This window comes from Leucoraja erinacea, chromosome 3 (assembly GCF_028641065.1).
Source record: "Leucoraja erinacea ecotype New England chromosome 3, Leri_hhj_1, whole genome shotgun sequence".
NCBI lineage: Eukaryota > Metazoa > Chordata > Chondrichthyes > Rajiformes > Rajidae > Leucoraja > Leucoraja erinaceus.
In genome coordinates, this window is record NC_073379.1 from 75,368,440 (window position 1) to 75,389,812 (window position 21,373).

At 46.8% G+C, this 21,373-nt stretch overlaps 1 protein-coding gene across 2 annotated transcripts in view; it reads left to right on the plus strand.

Annotated features, from left to right (window-relative positions):
• The first annotated feature begins 10,937 nt into the window (after positions 1-10,937).
• Positions 10,938-21,373, plus strand: part of frmd3 (FERM domain containing 3) — a 156,548-nt gene continuing 146,112 nt past the window's right edge. For both annotated transcript variants that reach the window (XM_055632984.1, XM_055632985.1), the window contains exon 1: positions 10,938-11,392. In XM_055632984.1, the coding sequence (XP_055488959.1) occupies positions 11,288-11,392 (105 nt within the window). In that variant the 5' untranslated portion in view covers positions 10,938-11,287. The remainder of the gene's footprint in view (positions 11,393-21,373) is intronic.

The following is a 21,373-nucleotide window of genomic DNA, read 5'->3' on the forward strand; positions in this document are numbered from 1 at the left end:
GTCATCACGCTGGGTCGTACGTCATCCCGCTGCGTTACGTCATCACGCCGCGTATTTTCCGGTGACCTGTTACGTCAGTCAATGCAAGGTACACAAAGTGCTGGAGAAACTGTGCGGGTGCAGCAGCATCAATAGGTAACGTTACCCACCTTGGATTTTCCAGCATCTGCAGTTCCTCCTTGAACACGTCAGTCAATGATGCCGGCAGTACTTGCATTTGCACAGACAGTATCTCGGGGAGCAATGTAATTGGGGACTGTAATGCAGATTGATTTACAAAGAAACCGCGCTGAACGGCCAAAAGTCCTTCATGCTCGAAGGAGTAAGCACAAAAGAGACAAGGATTGTAAAGCTCTTTGTGTAAATAAAGTATGATTCGGATAAGGTGGACAACGGGATCGGGACACAAAACCTCTGCTTTCCCAGATGCTGTTTGACTAGCTGAGTTCCTCCAGTTTGTTTTAGGATCATGACTTGTTGCAGGTCAGGATTTAAATATTTCTATATTAGACATGTTCCCAATTTAAAAATACAGCAACGAAAAACAAATCAAAATGACTCATCATGGACTATCTGTCTATCTCATAACTCAACATAATCTTCCCTTACTACATATCTTCATTTGGCGAAAATTGTTCTCACATTGAATAATGTTATTTAACTCCACTCTCTTCCTTCAAATGGACCATGTTACAAAGGGAACCAGCATGTGGAATACCTCGAGGCCCTTTCTTCAGTCCACCTCATGTCACCTCCCTTGCCTCCTTTTCCTTTAAACTGATCACTGTATAGGGGGTTCAAGAAGGAACTGCAGATGCTGGAAAATCGAAGGTACACAAAAATGCTGGAGAAACTCAGCGGGTGCAGCAGCATCTATGGAGCGATGGAAATAGGTAACGTTTCGGTCCGAAACCCTTCTTCAGACTGTATAGGGGGTTTGCACGTAAGGTCACTGGGTCATAGGGCTTGATGCATGGAGCCGCACAATCCATCTGGAGGACATCCGTCACTTCCGGTATATGTTATTAATGCTAGAAACGCGTACTTTCCTACCTGTTAAAAACCGCCAAAATGTTGAATTTTTGCGCTGAAAAAAATTGTGGGAGTTGGGGTAAGTGAGAGACATGTACCCAACTTTAGAATTCCAAAAATGAAGCGAAATTAAGGTATAGAGAAGCGAGAACTGAAGGGACTACAGCAGCTAAAGTGCTTGGTAAACATTGGCCATGCAGATATCGGAATTGAAAATATTGGGAATTATCGCGTTTGCTCACTGCATTTCATCAAGTAAGGCATTATTTGTGTTTTTTCTTGATTCCTTTGGTATCTAAAAATTCTCAGAAGTGATAAATCTGGCTGTAAATTTTTCTTCAGATGCGTTTTCATTTTGTATGTAAAAATCCACTTGGGAACCATGGACGATTTTAAAAAAATTACAGCCAGATTTATCACTTCTGAAACTTTTTAGATGCCAAAGGAATCAAGAAAAAACACAAATAATGCCTTACTGTTGATGAAATGCAGTGAGCAAACGGCCAATGTTCGCCAAGCAGCTCTCACTTCTACCTACAGTCATTTCTCCTCACTTTTGGAATTCTGAAGTAGGCTAAATGTCTCACACGCTTATCCCGATTTCCATAATTATTTACAGCACAAAAATTGACAATTTCAGCGGGTTTTAACGGGCCCGCTACGCTGGAAACAATGGTAAGTGCCTACCTGCAGTTCATCGCGTGTAATCCATTTGGAGTAGAGTAGCAACAGTACGGATCATGGGTCGTGACCCGACTGCCGTGAAACCTCCCTATATGGGGGTTGCACGTAAGGTCATTGAGGTCAAAGGGCATGATGCACGGAGCAGCTCAATCCATGTGGAGGACATGGCAGTCTCGGCATACTCTGTTGACACACAAAACGCAACCCTTATTACCTGTTAAAAACTGCCAAAATGACCAATTTTTGCGCTGTAAATAATTGTGGGTGCTTTCATTGAAAACGGGAAGGTATAAGGTTTAAACTGGTGTTATCTCATGGTGTAGCGTCTTTTACAATCCGCGACTAATAGCCGCATTCATTGTCGTGTCCAGACAGCACCATCTCGATAAGCCTTCGCTATATAAAGCGAACCCAAACTTAAAGCAATTTGATGGCAATATTGTGGAGTTATTTTTTTGGATGAGTGTGCGTTCTGAACCAAATTGAATTGAATTGAATTGAATTCCTTTATTGTCATTCAGACCTTACGGTCTGAACGAAATTTCGTGCCTGCAGTCATACATACAATCATACAATAATAAACAACACTAAACCCAAATTAACATCCACCACAGTGTATCCTCCAAGCACCTCCTCACTGTGGTGGAGGCAAAAATCTTAGGGCTGCAGTCTCTTCCCTCCTCTTCTCCCTCTGCGCTGAGGCGATCCCCACCGGGCGATGGCACAAACAGTCCCGCGGCTCATCGAACCCTGCAAACGGGCCGGCTCAAACACCGCGGCCCGGGGGTGGTCGAAGCTGCCGCCCTCCAGTCTAGCGGACGCAGCCGCTGGCCCGCGGCTGAACCCCGGTCTCAGGTCATAGCCGCCAGAATGCCGTCCCAGCCACCAGAGCACCGTTCCAGCCCCGAGCCGGATCGCCCTCACGTGAGTGCCGTTCCTCCCTCGAGCTGGGCCGCTCCGACGAGAGCGCGGTACCTCCCTCGAGCTGGGCCGCTCCGACGGGAGCGCCATTCCACCCTCGAGCTGGGCCGCTCCGACGGGAGCGCCATTCCACCTCGGGCTGGGCTGCTCCGACGGGAGCGCCACTTCCACCTCGGGCTGGGCCGCTCCGACGGGAGTGCCGTACCTCCCTCGATCTGGGCAGCTCCGACGGGAGCGCCATTCCACCCTCGAGCTGGGCCGCTCCGACGGGAGCGCCATTCCACCCTCGGGATGGGCCGCTCCGACGGGAGCGCCACAGCCCCTCACGGGAGAGTCACAGCCCCTTGCCAGGCCACCCTCACGGGAGCGTCACAGCCCCTCACGGGAGCGCCGTTCCAGCCCCGAGCTGGGCCGCCCTCACGGGAGCGAACCCAGGGTGAGTCCTGACTGGCTGCCTCCGGAGTCTCGAGGACGCCAGCTCCGCCATTAGGCCTCAGCGTAGATGGAGGCAGAGAAGGGGGATACGACAAAAAAGTCGCATTCCCCCGAAGGGAGAGACAGCAAGCCCCGTTTCAACTAAAGCCTTTGAATATTTTTAGAGCTAGATAGACTTGATAAGTAATGGGATGAAGGTTTTACAGGGGTAAGAAATGTAGATTGAACTCTACATAGCAAGTGTATGATAAAACATGATGTATAAGTAAGGTATAATTAGATGTTGTATCGGCCTTTTCTGAGAGTGAACTTGTGGAAAGCTTATCGCCTGGATGGAGACCCCAGAAATATCCTTAGAACCTGTGCAGTCCAGCTGACAGGAGTATCTGTGGAGAGCTTTAACTTCTCCCTATTCCAATCTGAGATTCCTACCTGCTTTAAAAAGAGCACCATCATCCCAGTACCAAAGAGAAGCAAGATAGCATGTCATGGAGACATAAGAAGCTGCAAATGGTGGAATCTTGAGCAAAACATAAAATGCGGGATGAACTTAGCGATTCAGGCAGCATCTGTGGAAGGAAGGCATAGATTGCATTTTGGGTCAGGTCCCTTCTTCAGACTGAAGATAGCTTGTCTTAATGACTACTGTCCATGGCTCTGACATCCATCATCATGAAGTGTTTTGAGGTACATTGACTCCAGCCTCCCAAACAGACCTGACCAATGCACTTCGATTACCACTGCAAAAGGTCCACTGTAGACACCATCTCCCTGATCCTACACTCATCCCAGGAACATCTGGATTACAAAGGCACCAACGTCAGACTACTATTTATTGACTATAGCTTTGTCATCGACACCATAATTCAAACTCATTTACAAACTTTTCGATTTTGGAAGTAGCACCCCCTCTGCAACTGGAACCTTGATTTCTGACCCATCGACTGCAATTAAGTGAGGATAGAAAAACAAAATATCTGACATGATAATTATCAACACCAGTGTTTTGCAAGGCTATATTTTAAACCCTTGACTACACTCCCTATAAACTCACGACTATGCAACTAAATTCTGTTCTAACTCCATTTATAAGTTTGTGGATGACACCACCATTGTGGGTTGGATCTCAAACAATGACGATACAGAGTACAGAGGGAATTAGACAGTTTAGTAACATGGTAACAAGACATCAATGTCTTCCTCCATGTCAGCAAAATGAAGGAGCTACTCATCAACTTCACAAAGCAGGCTGGCGTACATGTGTCAGTTCGTGTCAATGGTGCCGATGTGGTCAAGAACTTCCAGGGTGGAGCAGTAAGTGGCCCCTTGCATTTTCAACATTGGACTTTTGGTTATTTGTGATGAGGACTATGCTAGATTGGTCATGGTCCTCAATTGAATGCTGAAGTTGGTTCAGATACAGACATACACCTGCCTGTTGCATCGATGTGACCCATACCTTTGCTTTGGAGGATTAGTGGTCATGATTAATTGTGCCATTCAGTTTAGAAAGGTTGGCCTGGAATGCAGTCGGGATCAATAGCCTGTCATGTTTGATTTATATCATGACAATGTGGCTGGAAAATCGTTCAAAATAGGTAACGAAAATATTATTTACAGACCCTCCTGGATTACTAAGAATGTTGCAGATGGTTTATGTAGTCGCTGAGCCTAATTCAGCAAAACTCTTAACCCAGCACTCTTTGGACTTCCTTGCTGGCCTAGGGCATTTTATGGTGCAGTGGATAACATGCATACTCATTGTTATTTAAATATTACATTTTATTGTGTTTAAAAGGAGATTGGAAAATGGGGCACAGAGCAGTTTAAAGTGAGGACAAGAGAGAGCATCTACTGAGCCTGAACATTGCTTAACAGATTATCGGAATTTTATTGTCTAATCTGCTTGGGTGCTGACAATTGTAAACAAGAGAAGACACAAGGAACTGCAGATGGTGGTTTCTATAAAAAGACACAAGGTGCTGGAGTAATTTAGTAGATTAGACAGAATATCTGGAAAACATGATTAGGCAATATTTTGGGCCGAGACCCTTTGCAATTGGAAACAAGTTGGATATCTGTTGATCATTATAGCTAATGGGTTTGTCAAAAGTTTGTTAGCAGTTCGGACAACTGAGTAGACTTCTAAGTTTGTTCTATTGTTGCTGAATAAAAATTTCTCTTTCAAAAATCAAGTTGTCCAGGTGATAGCATGGCATGTTAAGTGGTATGGTCAGAAGAGAAACATTTTTTAATCACTTAACTTGATGGAGATGCAATTGTTTTCCGGATCGTATCTCCGGTCGCTCTGCGACCTAACATCATGGAGCTGGCGGCCTTGCTCGGGACTGACTGAGCCCCACCGCGGGGCCGTGAACTCACCATCGGAGCCTGCAATTGACGTTCCAACCACGGCATGCGGATTTCAACATCGATGAGCTTGCGGTCTCGGGTAGAAACTGATGTTGGGAAGCTCCAAGCCACACGAGGTTTGACCAGTCCTGACCCGGGGTCCGATCGCCCGGTGTGGGGGAGCTGAGACCCCCCCCGATGCGGGAGCTTGATCGCCCCGACAACGGAAGGTTCGAGTGCCGCAGAAGAACGAAAAAGGGAAGAAGATTTAACTTAACTAATGATTAAATAATGACACTATTGAGTAAGGAGAAACAGTGAAATACAGATGCTGATTTACAAAAAAAGACACAAAATGCTGGAGTGACTTAGCGTGTCAGGCAGCATCTCTGGAGAACATGAATAGGTGATGTTTCAGGTCAGGACTCTTCTTCAGATTGTTTATGGTTGGGAGGGGGGTAGAGAGGTAGAAAGCTGGAAGAGAGAAGGGGCAGGACAAAGGCTGGAAAGTGGCAGCTGGATGCAGGGGAAGGGGTTGCTGATATGCAGATGGTTGGACAAAGGCCAGAGATGAAAAGGCAAAAGGTGTGAGATAAAGATAGAGAAGATTGTGAATTGCAAATTGTGAAGCCAGATGAAGGAATGTAGTGGAAGGGGAGCGAAAGAAATATGTGTGAGTCCAGGTGGGACACAGGGAAGAATGGTGGGGTGGGGTGGGTGGAGAGCAGGGGGCTAAAAGGGGAGTGGATAGTTGGTCACAATCTAAAATTGGAAAGCTCAATGTTCATACCATTGGGTTGAATATAAAGTGCTGTTCTTGCAGTTTGCGTGTGGCCTCACTCTGACAATGGAGGATTCTAGAATCGGGAATAGGTGCAAATCTCAACTATTTAAAAAAGATGAGATAAAAATGGGGAAATTTCAATACAGTAATCTGGTATATACATTGTCAGGAAATTACAGATCAGAGGGACTGAACACCTCAACAAATGTAAGTGGTAAAGAACATCAATATGGACTTGCAATAGATAAATAATTTCTGACCAAACCAATTGAATGTTTAACATAGTGGATGGAGGAATATCTATGAATATAATTTACATGTATTTCTGAAAGGTTTTTAATACATTTTCATGGGAGACTAGGATGAAATTGAAACTCATGGAATTGAGGCCAAAGTATGGAGCAGATTAGGAATTAGCTGAGTGACAAGAAACAAAGATAAGGATAATAGGTATTCAAAATGGTGACATGTGATTTGTTGATTCTGGGTAGGACCTGTCTCTGGTGAATGAATTGTGCATCATATAAAATATATTAGATGATTAGATAGAAAACAATGTATCCAAATTTGCTGATAATTAAAAAAAGGCAGCACTGTAAGTAATATAGATGAAAATATTAAATTACCAAGTGATTACTTAAGAAATAAGTATTAGATTCTGATGATCAAAATATGAGGTCCGGGACAAGTTAGAAAATAGGATTTTCTAAATGCTGGAAAACATAGCAGGAGTGACAGTTCAAAGAGATTTGGTGTCCATATGCATTGATTCTTTGGAGAGCATTATCAACAAGGAAATAGGTTGTTGGTTTTTATATTTAGAATATTAAAGACTATAAGTTCTGACAGAGCCACACAAAGCCATGATCAGTGTCTGCACTATGAGTAATTCCGTCACCACAAAGAAGATATATTTTGGCAGATGCACAGCACAGCTTTATCTGAAAAAAACACCTGGACTCCTTGATTCAAATAATGAGGGCAATTACACAAATTAATATGTTGAATCCCCTAGTTTTGGGAAAATTCAGAATAGTGTGATTCATTTTGCACAATCATCACGAACGGTGTGACAGTCTCAAGGTCTACCACTGTTGCTTTGCCCCTCTGGTTGTGCCTGAAATGATAATGCATACAAATTTAAGCAAATTGTAACAACATAACTTGATATTAAGATGTTTGGACGTTCCAAGTTACCAGCCTCGGGCATACACAGGGTGTGGATCTGATGACAATGATTTGAACTGAAGCTGCCGAAGAATCAACTGGAGAAATTTATACATAACTAAAGCTCTGATCTTGTTATCTTCCGGTTGCGCGGTCATTCTATTTGCGCAAAATCGTTACGCGATAGCGCTACGATTTTTCGCCAGCTTACACACCGTTCTCCTGCGCTGCGATTGCACAAAGTTTCGTTCCGATCAGTGGTCTAATGTAAACTTTAGCGAGGTTTAAAAATCTTAAAAACAGCGCATGCGCAGATCGATCTCCTCTCCTGCCATTCAGCTCCGCGTCTTTTCTCCTGTCACTCCGCGGGACAGTCTGCCCCTTCCTGCGCCATCGCATCTTTATTACTGGAGCAGTGGATGGCCGGCGGAGGTTTCCAACCGGACACAATCTTCGGAGGGATTGTAAACGGCCTGGCCCGGCACGGGAAATGCCGCCAAATGGAAGGCGGAGAATCTGATCTCGGCAGAGGAGAACGACCAGCGACCTGCTGTCCAGCGACTGTTGTGAGTCTGCTCCAGCCCCTTCCCCCCCCCCCCTCCCCCCATGATACCCCGCACAACCCCTGTATTTTCCACGAGCTCTCCACCCCGCCCCCAAACCCCACACCCCCTGCCCACTCCCCTACCCCCCCCCCCCCCGACCACACCCCCCTCCCCCACCTCCCTCCCCCCTTGGGGGAGCGGGTTGCGTTGGGGGAACGGGTGAGTGGTGGAATAATGCATTGAGGAACTAAAACAGGCCTCACTCCCCACCAACATTCTCAGGACTTTTTACAGGGGCACAGTGGAGTCTGTACTCACGTACTGCATGAACACGTGGTACTCCAACTGTAACTGCTCAGACAGGAAGGCTCTGCAGAGGGTAGTGAGGGGAGCAGAGGATCATTGGCGTCTCCCTACCCTCGGTACAAGAACTGCTCCAGAGCCGCTGTCTGAAAAAAGCTCTGAGAATAGCTAAGCACAAACTGCACCCCCTCCACACACATCCCTGGGAAACGTCTTCTCATTTTGCACTGTACAACTGTTGCTTTGCAAAATGACAATAGAAGTTGATTGATTGATTGAGTGTTGATTGAGTGCTGTGATGGGGGACCAGGCCAACCGTGTGACGGTCCCACTTAGTCTAGTCTATATTACTAAATCTCTGATCTTGACCGACTTTTGGCCGACTGTGCTGCGATTTCCGAGAGAATGCTGCCACCTACGGCTGTCATTTTAGGCCATCTCGCTCAGAGCCCCCCTCTGCCGTATGCGCGTGGAGGATTTTTTCCGTCGATAAAAAATTAGATAGATATTAATGTTTTTACAAAATTCCACATTGTCACTGCTGCCCCCGCTGAAGCTCATTCACTTCACCACCAACTTCCACCCGGCACTCCAATACACCTGGACCATTTCCAACACTTCCCTACCATTCCTTGACCTCACCATCTCCATCGCAGGGGACAGACTCCTGACTGACATACATTACAAACCCACTGACTCACATGGCTATCTGGACTACACGTCTTCCCACCCTGCCCCCTGTAAAGACTCCATCCCCTACTCCCAATTCCTCCGCCTACGCCGCATCTGTTCCCAGGATGAGATATTCCATACCAGGGCATCGGAAATGTCCTCGTTCTTCAGGGAACGGGGATTCCCCGCCGCCACCATAGATGAAGCTCACACCAGGGTCTCATCCATACCCCGTAACACTGCTCTCTCTCCCCATCCCCGCACTCGCAACAAGGGCAGAGTCCCTCTGGTCCTCACCTTTCACCCCACCAGCCGGAAAATACAACACATAATCCTCCGCCATTTCCGCCACCGCCAACGTGACCCCACCACTCGCCACATCTTCCCATCTCCCCCCCATGTCTGCCTTCCGCAAAGACCGCTCCCTCCGCAACTCCCTTGTCAATTCTTCCCTTCCCTCCCACCCCCCCCTTTCCGTTGCAACCGCAAGCAATGCAACACCTGTCCCTTCACCTCCCCCCTCGACTCCATTCAAGGACCCAAGCAATCGTTCCAGGTGCGACAAAGGTTCACCTGCATCTCCTCCAACCTCATCTACTGCATCCGCTGCTCTAGGTGTCAGCTGATTTACATCGGGGAGACTAAGCGTAGGTTGGGCGATCGTTTCGCCGAACACCTCCACTCAGTCTGCAATAACCAACCTGACCTCCCAGTGGCTCAGCACTTCAACTCCCCCTCCCATTCACAATCCGACCTCTCTGTCCTGGGTCTCCTCCATTGCCAGAGTGCGCAACAGCAGAAATTGGAGGAACAGCACCTCATATTCCGCCTGGGGACCTTGCGTCCGGATGGCATTAACATTGAATTCTCCCAATTTTGCTAGCCCTTGCTGTCTCCTCCCCTTCCTTAACCCTCTAGCTGTCTCCTCCCACCCTCCCATCCGCCCGCCCTCGGGCTCCTCCTCCTCCCCTTTTCCTTCCTTCTCCCCCCACCCCCCATCAGTCTGAAGAAGGGTTTTGGCCGGAAACGTCGCCTATTTCCTTCGCTCCATAGATGCTGCTGCACCCGCTGAGTTTCTCCAGCAATATTGTGTACCTTCTGTCAAGAGACAACGTTTCTCACCATCTAACCCAATCATGCCCCTCATATTGTTATATAAATTGAAGGAAGAGGAAAGATTACTATGTCCTGGAGGTTTCTACTATGGATCGGGAGATTGAAGTGGACCCAGACATCAATGGGATGTTGAAGATGCAGGCCGGCGGCAGTTAATCTAATCTTCGGATCTCGCAGCCTTCGGTGGGAAAAGCCTTTAGGACTCACAGTATCTAAAATGACTTCTGCCATGATGTTCATATAATAGAAAATACAAAGAAAAGTAGAACTAGCCTTCTCCATTGCAACAGAAACAAACATCTTATCGGTCTCGCAGTTAAAAGAACACCACTGAGACAACGGGATAGAAGGATGAGGAGACCCGTGGAGGAAGTCGCCTAGCGTACATACTAACATAGCATTACTCCTAATAGAGTTGTGCCGGCCCCATATCTGTTATTTGTAATAATTTACGAGTACATACGTACTATGCAAACATCGTGCTTCCAATTTGCAACTTGCATTTCCAGGGGAAAATTATATTGAACAAAATGTAATTGTCTACCGGGATAATGCACAATTTCTAATTTAAATAAACGTCCCAATCAAAGGGAGGGAGGAAGGTGAAATTGTTATAAAAACTAAAGCCGACTATGGAACCATGCAAGTGCAAGTGCAAGGAAAAACAAGTCGCTAAGAGGGAGAGGGGTGGGAGCAAGGCGAGCACAGCGCAGATGTCTGCATGAGCGGTGCTGGCGCCTCGCTCGCGACCCTTTGTTGTCCGGGCGACGCGCGTCCCCGCGCTCCCCACCTGCCGGAGCGCGCGTGCACGGCGGGCGCCCACCAGCCGCTGCGATTGGCTGCAGCGGCCCGGCGCCTGGAGCGCGCGCCCTTCCCTGTGTGTGCGCGGGCACGTCGATACAATACAGAGCATCCTTGCAGGCGGCGCGCACACACACACACACACACCCACCCACCAGCACCAGCCAGCCAGCCTGCATGCACGGTGTGAAGAGTGCGACTTGCAGAAGACTCGCATTGTTTAGCAGGTGTCGAGTCGTCGGAGTTTCCACGGTTGCTGTTTATTTTCATGTCGCTGTGTAAATGCCAGCGATTTCTTCAATGATGGTTGAGATAGGGAGACTGTTTGACGCAGTCGGCGTTCTTCTCCATGTGCCAGTGTTTTCTTCCTAATACGATACACACCCAAGGTTTTCCTCCCCAGTTCAGTCGAGACATGCTCGTTTTTGAGACCGGCGCTTCCTAATGATTACTTAAAGAGGAGTAAGGAGGAAGAATGAAAATGCTTCGCTTTCGCAGTTCCAGCATCAAGTCGTTAAGTCAAGATATCAAATGTACAATCAGACACCTGGATGACACTGAGCTACCTTGCATTATCCAGGTACAGTAGCAAGGATGATAGGTTTAACATTTAGAAATCCTGCCACAAATAAACTCGTACTCGAATGATGGGTGGGATTTTTCTTGTGAAGGATCGTTCAAATTTAATTTTTAAGCGATACGTTATGTACAATGTTTTATTTGCTTGTGAAAAGGTGATTTTTTTTCTAGGAATATCTTTGCTTTTTAATGAGTTGAACATTTACGACAGATATTTAGCGTGGTAACGAATAAAGAAAACGATTGAAGCTGCGGAAACTCCCCTCCCCTTTACTATAGTGACAATGACCACATTATTGTCACCGATGAAATAACAACGATTTGGCATTACTATTACTATTACTATTACTAATTGATTAGAATGCTAAATAACTAGAATGCATTTGCTGATTCCAGCTTTTGCCTTACCTGAAATTATTTACTTTAAACAAATACGTATGAGCACGTATGTGGTTTTGGGTCTATTTACCATGAAAATCACAATTTCTTACATTTTTAACCTGCTGGATGTCAGTTGAATAGTTGTACTATGTTTTCTTTCTGTTATTTATGCACAACGTGTGAAATATCATCTACTTGTGCTGACTGATATGGAATTTATGTTTAAAACAAATGCATTTATTCCATCTATACTTTCTCTCCAAAATTAAATGTTGTTGAAATGGGATATTGTTTCCATTCAAGCGATGAATGGTATTAAATACAGAGGAAAATATTTCACAAGTTTCATGTTTATTTCAGTTTCACAATGTAATTTAAAGCAATCATTCATATATTGAAGGTATATATATCATTCATATATTGAGGTTTATTTTCCCATTTGTGCTTACTGATGTGATTTGGAAAATTTGTTTAATTTAAATTCCTTAGATATCTGTGAATACAAATCTAAAGGTTTTGTTTGGGACTTGCTCTTAAAATCCATGCTGAAACTGAAATTAGATGGAGGTTCTTGGCTCAGTTATTGTAAATTATGGTCTTTATAGATTAGCAAATAAAAATTCTGTAAATACACACCAAAACAGACAACATATACGAAGAGAGAAACAGATTTAATATTTCATCTTAAAGGCTTTTTCAACAGAGCTGGGAAAAGTTAGAAATAAAACAAGTTATAAGCTATAAAGAAAGAATGCTGATAGAATGAATGCAAAAGTCTGATTTCTAATCATAGCCATACAGCATGAAATCTGGCCCTTCTGCCCAACTTCCTCATGCCAACAAAGTTACCCCATTCACTAGTCCTACCTGCCTGCGGTTGGCTCATTTCCCTCTAAACCTTTCCTGTCCATGTACCTGTCCAAATGTCTTTTAAATGTTGTTATAAAAATACACAATGGGTCAGGCAACAGAAAATGAAGAGAGAAACAGTTAATATTTCATCTTGTTGATTGTTCATCAGAGCTGGGGAAAGTTAGAAATAAAACATTTATTGTTACTTATAATTGAGATTAATATATATGGACTGTGTGCACTGAATAACACAGGTGATGGTGCTGGGTGAAAGGGTAACAAAGTCTAGCAGATAACAAAAGGGGGGGGGGGGGGGAATGGAATCTGAACGAACAAACAAACAATTAGGATCATGAGAAGGCTACTCTGGTCCTTCGCCTGCTCTGCCATCGAGTAAAGTACAGTAATGTATCATCTGATTGGAACTCAGGATCAGTTCCTGTGGATTGGAGGGTAGTTAATGTTATCCCACTTTTTAAGAAAGGCGGGAGACAGAAAACGGGGGATTATAGACCAGTTAGCCTGACATCGGTGGCGGGGAAGATGCTGGAGTCAATTATAAAAGATGAGATAGCCGCACATTTGGGTAACAGTAATAGGATCGGTCCGATTCAGCATGGATTTATGAAGGGGAAATCGTGCTTGATTAATCTTCTGGAATTTTTTGAAGATGTAACTATGAAAATGGACAAGGGAGAGCCAGTGGATGTAGTGTACCTGGACTTTCAGAAAGCATTTGATAAGGTCCCACATAGGAGATTTGTGGGCAAAATTAGAGCACATGGTATTGGGGGTAGAGTACTGACATGGATAGAAAATTGGTTGGCAGACAGGAAACAAAGGGTAGGAATTAACGGGTCCCTTTCAGAATGGCAGGCAGTGACTAGTGGGGTACTGTAAGGCTCGGTGCTGGGACCTCAGCTATTTACAATATACATCAATGATTTGGATGAAGGGATTCAAAGTAACATTAGCAAATTTACAGATGACACAAAGCTGGGTGGCAGTTTGAACTGTGAGGAGGATGCTATGAGGATGCAGGGTGACGTGGACATGTTGGCCTTTATAACAAGAGGAATCGAATATAGGAGCAAAGAGGTTCTTCTGCAGTTGTACAGAGCCCTAGTGAGACCACACCTGGAGTATTGTGTGCAGTTTTGGTCCACTAATTTGAGGAAGGACATTCTTGCTACTGAGGGAGTGCAGTGTAGGTTTACAAGGTTAATTCCCGGGATGGCGGGACTGTCATATGCTGAGAGAATGGAGCAGCTGGGCTTGTACACTCTGGAGTTTGGAAGGATGAGAGGGGATCTCATTGAAACATATAAGATTGTTAAGGCCTTAGACACGCTAGTGATCACATTGAATGGCGGCTGGCTGGCCTACTCCTGCACCTATTGTCTATAACCCCTCTGTACAATCCCAACTATTCTCGGCAGCCTTTCACCCCCTTGCTTATCAAGGATTTCTCCACTAAAATTATTCAAAGCCTGCTTCCAATGTCCTTTGAGAAAAATAGTTTCTAAGGGAAGAAAAACATTTGCCTCTTCTCTGTCTTAAAGTAGTGATCCCTGGTTCTCTCCACATCAATCCTGGCGAATGCCTCAGGATTTCATGTGTTTTATTCAAGTGGCTCTCAGCCTCCCAGCCTGTCCAACATTTCATCATAAGACAATTTACTAATTCTGTGGGTAGACAAAACTACTGGAGAAACTCAGTGGGTGAGGCAGCATCTATGGAGAGAAGGAATAGGCGACGTTTCAGGTCGAGACCCTTCTTCAGATTGATGTCGGGGGGCTGGAAAAAGAAAGGAAAGAGGTGGAGACAGTAGGCTTGTGGGAGAGCTGGGAGGGGAAGGAGGGAGAAAGCAAAGACCATCTGAAATTGGAGGTCAATGTTCATACCGCTGGAGTGTAAAGTACCCAAGCGAAATATGAGATGCTGTTCCTCCAATTTGCGCTGGGCCTCACTATGGCAATGGAGGAGGCCCATGACAGAAAGGTCAGATTCGGAATGGGAGGGGGAGTTGAAGTGCTGAGCCATCGGGAGATCAGGTTGGTTAGTGCGAACTGAGCGGAGGTGTGGGGCAAAGCGATCGCCAAGCCTGCGCTTGATCTTGCCGATGTAGAGAAGTTGACACCTGGAACAGTGGATGCAGTAGATGAGGTTGGAGGGAGTGCAGGTGAACCTCTGCCTCAAAGACTGCTTGGGTCCTTGGATGAAGTCAAGGGGGGAGGTAAAGCGACAAGTGTAGCATTTCCTGCAGCTGCAAGGTTCCGTGTATCAGTATAGCAAATCTCTGACCTTCTAAAACTTTTATATTTCTTTGCCACAGAAGGTAGTTGAGGCCAGTTCATTGGCTATACAGGTATTTAAGAGGAAGTTGGATGTGGCCCTTGTGGCTAACGAGATCAGGGGGGTATGGAGAGAAGGCAGGTATGGGATACTGAGTTGGATGATCAGCCATGATCATATTGAATGGTGGTGCAGGCTCGAAGGGCCGAATGGCCTACTCCTGCACCTATTTTCTATGTTTCTTTGTTTAAATAAGATCAATACTGTTCATAATTCCAGACCTGGACCCACTAATGCCTTTCTAAATGAAATATAAACTTCCTCACTATGTATTGATTTCTTCTTTCAATAAACTGTAACATTTAAAGAGTTTTTGTATTTGGTTAATATACCAAGATGGCGCCTGTCTGTGGTGACATGTTGGCAGCAGCACAGCAGAAAATCCTCAAATATGGTCGTTCTCAGCTTACCTGTATAAAAGAAACAGCAGAAATTAGTGATGCAACTGACAAACTGCTAACGCTATTGCGATCTACTGGCAGCAACGGAGCTGCTGACTGTAAGGGAATTCCCAATTGCAGGGGAATTCCCGACCGTCGCAGGAACAGTAAGTACTGTACCTGGAAACACTGGGGAGACCTCCATGATGTCTGGAAACGTGGCCGGCGGGCTGGACTTCAAGTCAGACTGAAGCGCAGGGGACTACGACTCCCTCTCCCTACCATTCTACTAGCCAATGTACAATTACTGGAAAATAAAGTGGAGGACTTAAGGTCAAGGCTGCTTTACCAAAGGGAGCTGAGGGAATGCTCTGTGCTCGGTTTCACAGAGACATGGCTCACCCCCAGCTCCCCAGACTCGGCCGTCTAGCCTGAACATTTTTTCACCCATCGTATGGACCGTATGCAGGCTTCTGGGAAAGTGAGAGACGGGCGCGTCTACCTCATGGTCAACTCTTCGTAGTGTTCAGACGTGGCAGTTCTGTCTGACTCCTGCTCTCTGCACCTAGAACATCTAGTGGTGAAGTGCCACCCCTTCTACCTCCTCAGAGAATTCACCTCCATCATCCTGACCACGGTCTACATCCCACCCCAGGCAGACGTCCGTCTATCATTGGAGAATCTGCACGCTGTGGTCAACAAGCACCAGACAACGTACCCCGAAGCCAACCTGAAAAAACTCACTCTCAAACTGCCACCAATATATCGCCTGCAGCACCAGAGGATTAAACACCCTTGACCACTGCTATACGACTATCAAGGATACCTATCGCTCTATCCCTCGCTCTCACTTTGGGAAATCCGACCATTCAGCGGTGCTGCTTCTTCCTGCATACAGGCAGCAACTGATGAAAGCACCCGCTGAGGTGAGGACTGTACAGAGCTGGTCTGGGTAGGCAGAGGAACAACTACAGGACTGCTTGGAGTCAGTAGACAGGGCAATGTTCGTGACTTGGCAACGGACCTGAATAAATATGCCACAGTCGTTACAGACTTCATAAGGAAATATGTGGAGGACTGTGTTCCCACAAAAACCTTCCAAATGTTTCCCAACCAGAAGCCTTGGATGAAGCAGGAAATCCGCATTTTTCTGAGGACCAGATCCCGGGCATTCAGGTCTGGTGATGCAGAGGTCTACAAGAAGTCCAGATACGTCCTTGACAAGGCCATCAAAAAGGCCAAAAGGGACTTCCGCTCAAAGCTGGAGGATGGAGCAGATGTTCAGCAACTGTGGCAGTCTTGAATGCCATCATCTCCTACAAGGTGAAACCAGGGGGCAGCTCGAGTGTCAGCGAAGCATCACTCCCTGACGAGCTCAATGTGTTCTACGCACGCTTTGATAGGCATCTGATGTGCCTTCCCGATGCCCTGATGGTATTACAGTCACAGTCACAGAGGCCGATGTCAGAAGATCCTTCAGGAGGGTGAACACGTGGAAAGCGCCTGGACCTGATGGTATACCCGGTCGAATTCCCAAAACCTGTGCAGCCCTACTGGCTGGGGTTTTTGAGGACATTTTCAACCTCTCACTACTGAGGTCTGAGGTTCCCACCTGCTTTAAGAGGGAATCAATAATGCCCATGAAGAGTAAGGTGACGTGCCTCAACGTCTAGTGACCAGTGGCACTAACGTCTGTGGTGATGAAATGCTTTGCGAGGTTGATTATGGTGGATATCAACTACTACCTCAACAAGAACCTCAACCCCCTACAGTTTGCCTACTGTCACAAGAGGTCAATGGAGGAGGCGATCTCACTGGCTCTCCACTCCGCACTGGACCACTTGGACAATAAAAATACTTATGTCAGGCTGTTGTTTATAGACTACAGCTCGGCGTTCAATACCATCATCCCTTCCAAGCTGGTTACCACCCTCGTGAGGGTCCCTCGACTCTGTGATTCTCCCCCTCTACATCGGGGGCTTGGGGTGGAGGGTACTGCACCGAGAAGTCCCCTGCAACCTGTTCACAGACTCGCTAGCCGCCCGCCTGCCACTTTTGCAGGGCTGGAAGAGTCTGCACCACGTGTATATGGAGTGTGTGAGGCTGCAGTCCCTGTTCCATTATCTAGATGGGGCTTCTCCTTGCCTTCTGGCTGCATTTCTCACCCACCATCCTCATTTTTAGACATCCTGTGCGGAGGGGAGAGGGTAGGGCCGAAGATGTCCTGGTTGGGTTGCTCCTGGGCCTGGCCAAGCTGGCCTTCCTCGAGTCACTGCGCCAGGTGGAAGAAGGCTCTGCCCGAGCCAGCTGCCTGCCCCTTTTCTGGGGTTACGTCCGTGCCTGGGTGGTGTTAGAGAGGGACTACCCCCTGTTCACGGGCACTCTGGGCGATTTCCAGGACCCTTGTTATCCTAATAATACTCTTGTTTAATCAACGTTGTATCCATTTTCTGAGACCATTCGATTTCTTGCATTGGAAAACTCCAACCAACACTTTTCATTTATTTTGTACTTTGCACAGTGTGAAGTGTAAACATACAAATTTGACCAAGGAGGAGGTGAAACTTTGTTGAAGTAGTTAGTAGAAAGTGAAGTAATAGAACCACTCTGAAAATGAGTAAGGGGCTGGGAGCTTTAAAGCTGTAAATCTAGCAAATAGGGTTTTAGCCTGTTGATCATAGAACATTCAAAGTTAGGTCAGAACGGGAGCTTTGATGACCTCTACTGCGGATGGTTTGACAGCCCCGAACGCAGGAGAATAAAGAGGGAGAAGATTGAACTTTATTACCTTCCATCAAAGTGAGAATGTGGGGAGCCACTGTGGTGGATGTTTATGTTAACTTTTATTTTATGTGGCTGTGTGTCTTGTTGCTTTTCACTTAATATGGCTGTATGGTAACTCAAGTTTCACTGTACAGGTGCACAACCTTTTATCCGAAGTTCCAAATAACGAAAACCTCCGAATAGCGACATTTTTTCAGTCCTTGAAGAAAGGTCCTTGAAAACGTTCACCGAGGGCGGCCCGCAGAGGTGACAGCGGAACCTCCGGTCGGTCCTCGAAGAAAGGGGAACTAAATCCCCATTCATAAAAGAGAAGGTGAGGGTATATTGCGCGGGAGGGTTAATAATTGACAATCTGCTGCTGCCTGCCCGCTGAGTTAAAAAGTTCCCACGGTAGACTCACGATACACAGTGTATCGTGAGTCTTGCATGAGAACTTTTTAACTCAGCGGGCAGGCAGCAGCAAATTGTCGCTCCCTTAAGTTTCACCCCACCTACACCCCTCTGCTTCCAGGCCATGTGTGTGACCCCTTCCCTCCCCTCTCCAGCTCCCCGCCCATTGCACCGGCGCGGGGGTTTTGCACTGTCTTCACGTCGGAGCCAGTGCCAGTCACCGGAGACGTCAGGACCAACGGGACACCGGCCCCCAGGCCCACTGCAAGCACGGAGAACCCAGAGACCTACAGCCAGCAGCAGCCCAGCCCCGTTCCAATTCCAGAGGAACACGCTCCCCGTAGGGACCGAAGCTGATGGTGTGCAATGTACGTCTTGGTCTTTAGGTTGCGGATGAGGGGGCGCAGCTCGAGCTGTGACGTCTCCGGCCACCCCCTGTACAGGAGCTGAGACTGGGAACTGTGGAGTTGTTTGCAGTTGCAGAGGGAGGGGGCAAGGGCGGTACAGTTCCCAGTCTCAGCTCCATTCCAGGGGGGTGACCGGAGACGTCAGGACCAACGGGACACCGACTGCAAGCACGGAGATCCCATAGACTCACAGCCAGCAGCAACTCTAGCCCAGCCCCGCTCCAACTCCAGAGGAACCCGGGTTGCGGATGAGGGGGCGCAGCTCGGGCTGTGGGCGAACTGCTACTTGTCGCTGTAGCGGCGCATCGGGGAGCGAGTTCCTGTTGGTCCTGACGTCTCCGGCCGTCCCCCTGGACAGGAGCTGAGAGACGTCAGGACCACCAGAAGCCGCTCCCCGATGCGCCGCTACAGCGACAAGTAGCAGTTCGCCCACAGCCCGAGCTGCGCCCCCTCATCCGCAACCCGGGTTCCTCTGGAATTGGAGCGGGGCTGGGCTAGAGTTGCTGCTGGCTGTGAGTCTATGGGATCTCCGTGCTTGCAGTCGGTGTCCCGTTGGTCCTGACGTCTCCGGTCACCCCCCTGGAATGGAGCTGAGACTGGGAACTGTACCGCCCTTGCCCCCTCCCTCTGCAACTGCAAACAACCGACCCACGACCCCCAGGCCCACAGCAAGCACGGAGATCCCAGAGACTCACAGCCAGCAACAACTCTAGCCCAGCCCCGCTCCAACTCCAGAGGAACCCGGGTTGCGGATGAGGGGCCGCAGCTCGGGCTGTGGGCGAACTGCCACTTGTCGCCGTAGCGGCCCATCGGGGAGCGGATTCCTCTGGAGTTGGAGGGACAGGGAGACACAGCGGCTTTTGAGATTGGTGGGCAATCACTTCCAAAGTTCTACCCACACAGTCAGTACACCTCTCCTACACTTGTCTCCCGCACTAAGATCATCTCACAGAGAATGATCCCAGCCTAACCCTCCCTATTCTCTCCTATTCTGCAAGAAAAAACTACATTGAAGACTCAAACTCGGGATCGAGTAACTGCCGGGATCGAGGCGCAAACCCGCGACCTTGCGGATACGAGCCGAGCACTCTACCACTCAGCCAGCCGTTAAAATCTACGCTAAAAATCTTCCATTCCGAAAGCCGAAAAATTCTGAATTACGAAAAGTGTCTGGTCCCAAGGCTTTCGGATAAAAGGTTGTGCACCTGTACCTTAATTGGTACATGTGACAATAAACTGACCTTGAAACCTTGAACAGTTAACCATGCACAAAAGGATATAATTGCAGGAATGGTGAGTTCTTGGAGGGTTTTAGATTTGAAAAGATTACAAATATGGGAGTGGGTAATCCAGGGAGGGATGTGCAGGAAGGAACTGCAGATGCTGGTTTACACCAAAGATAGACACAAAATGCTGGAGTAACTCAGCGGGACAGGCAGCATCCCTGGGTAGATTCCTTCTATCCAGAGATGCTGCCTGTCCCGCTGAGTTGCTCCAGCATTTTGTGTCTATCCAGGGAGGGATGTTATCCCTGGAATCAATATCTTAAATATAAAGTTTGAGTCTAAATTAGCATATGTACAGAAGAATTTCAGGTGAAATTGTCAAAGTCAAACTCACCGTCGAAAGAACATTCTATCTGAATATCCATGTCATATATATCTCCCATTGGGATGCTGAATGTAATTGAAAAACATGGCTGATGTAGAATTTATTGAACAGTGTGTTAGAGACACCAGTTTTCAAGAGACGGACGAGTGCTCATTGTGTCTGATGTTACGAAGGACTTTGTAAACTAAAGCCAACATTTTATATTTGCATTCCTGCTTGTCCTTGAATTTCTGTTTATTCGTTTAATGGGAGAAAAGCAAGAGCTGGTGAATGTTTTGGTGATTAACCTAATCCATGTGCACGGCAATGCTCTTTAAAATATTAGTATTGTCTAATACTTACATCTCAATGCAAATGACTTAAATACAAACATTTTAAGGTGATCTTATAATAGAACATGGAACATGGAATAATACAACAAAAATACAGACCCTGTGGACAACAATGTCTGTGCCAGTCTAAAGTCAAGATAAACTAATCATATCTGCCTGCACATGACCCATATCACTACATAGAAACATAGTTGCTGGAGTAGGCCATTAGGCTCTTCGAGCCAGCACTGCCATTCAATATCATCATGGCTGATCATCTAAAAGCAGTACCAGAACATGGATACAGTATTGATGAAACAAGGGTATTATCAGAATAACAAGGGACTTGACATTTTTGGTTTTTGTTCACGGGTGCAGGAAAGGTAGAGAGAGAAAATTATGAAAGAATTAGAAAAGTTAAACATTAAAAATCAAATCCTGCTTTTTCCCCATGTCCCTTGATTCCATTTGCCCTAACTCTCTCTCTTGAAAACATCCAGTCAATTTGCCT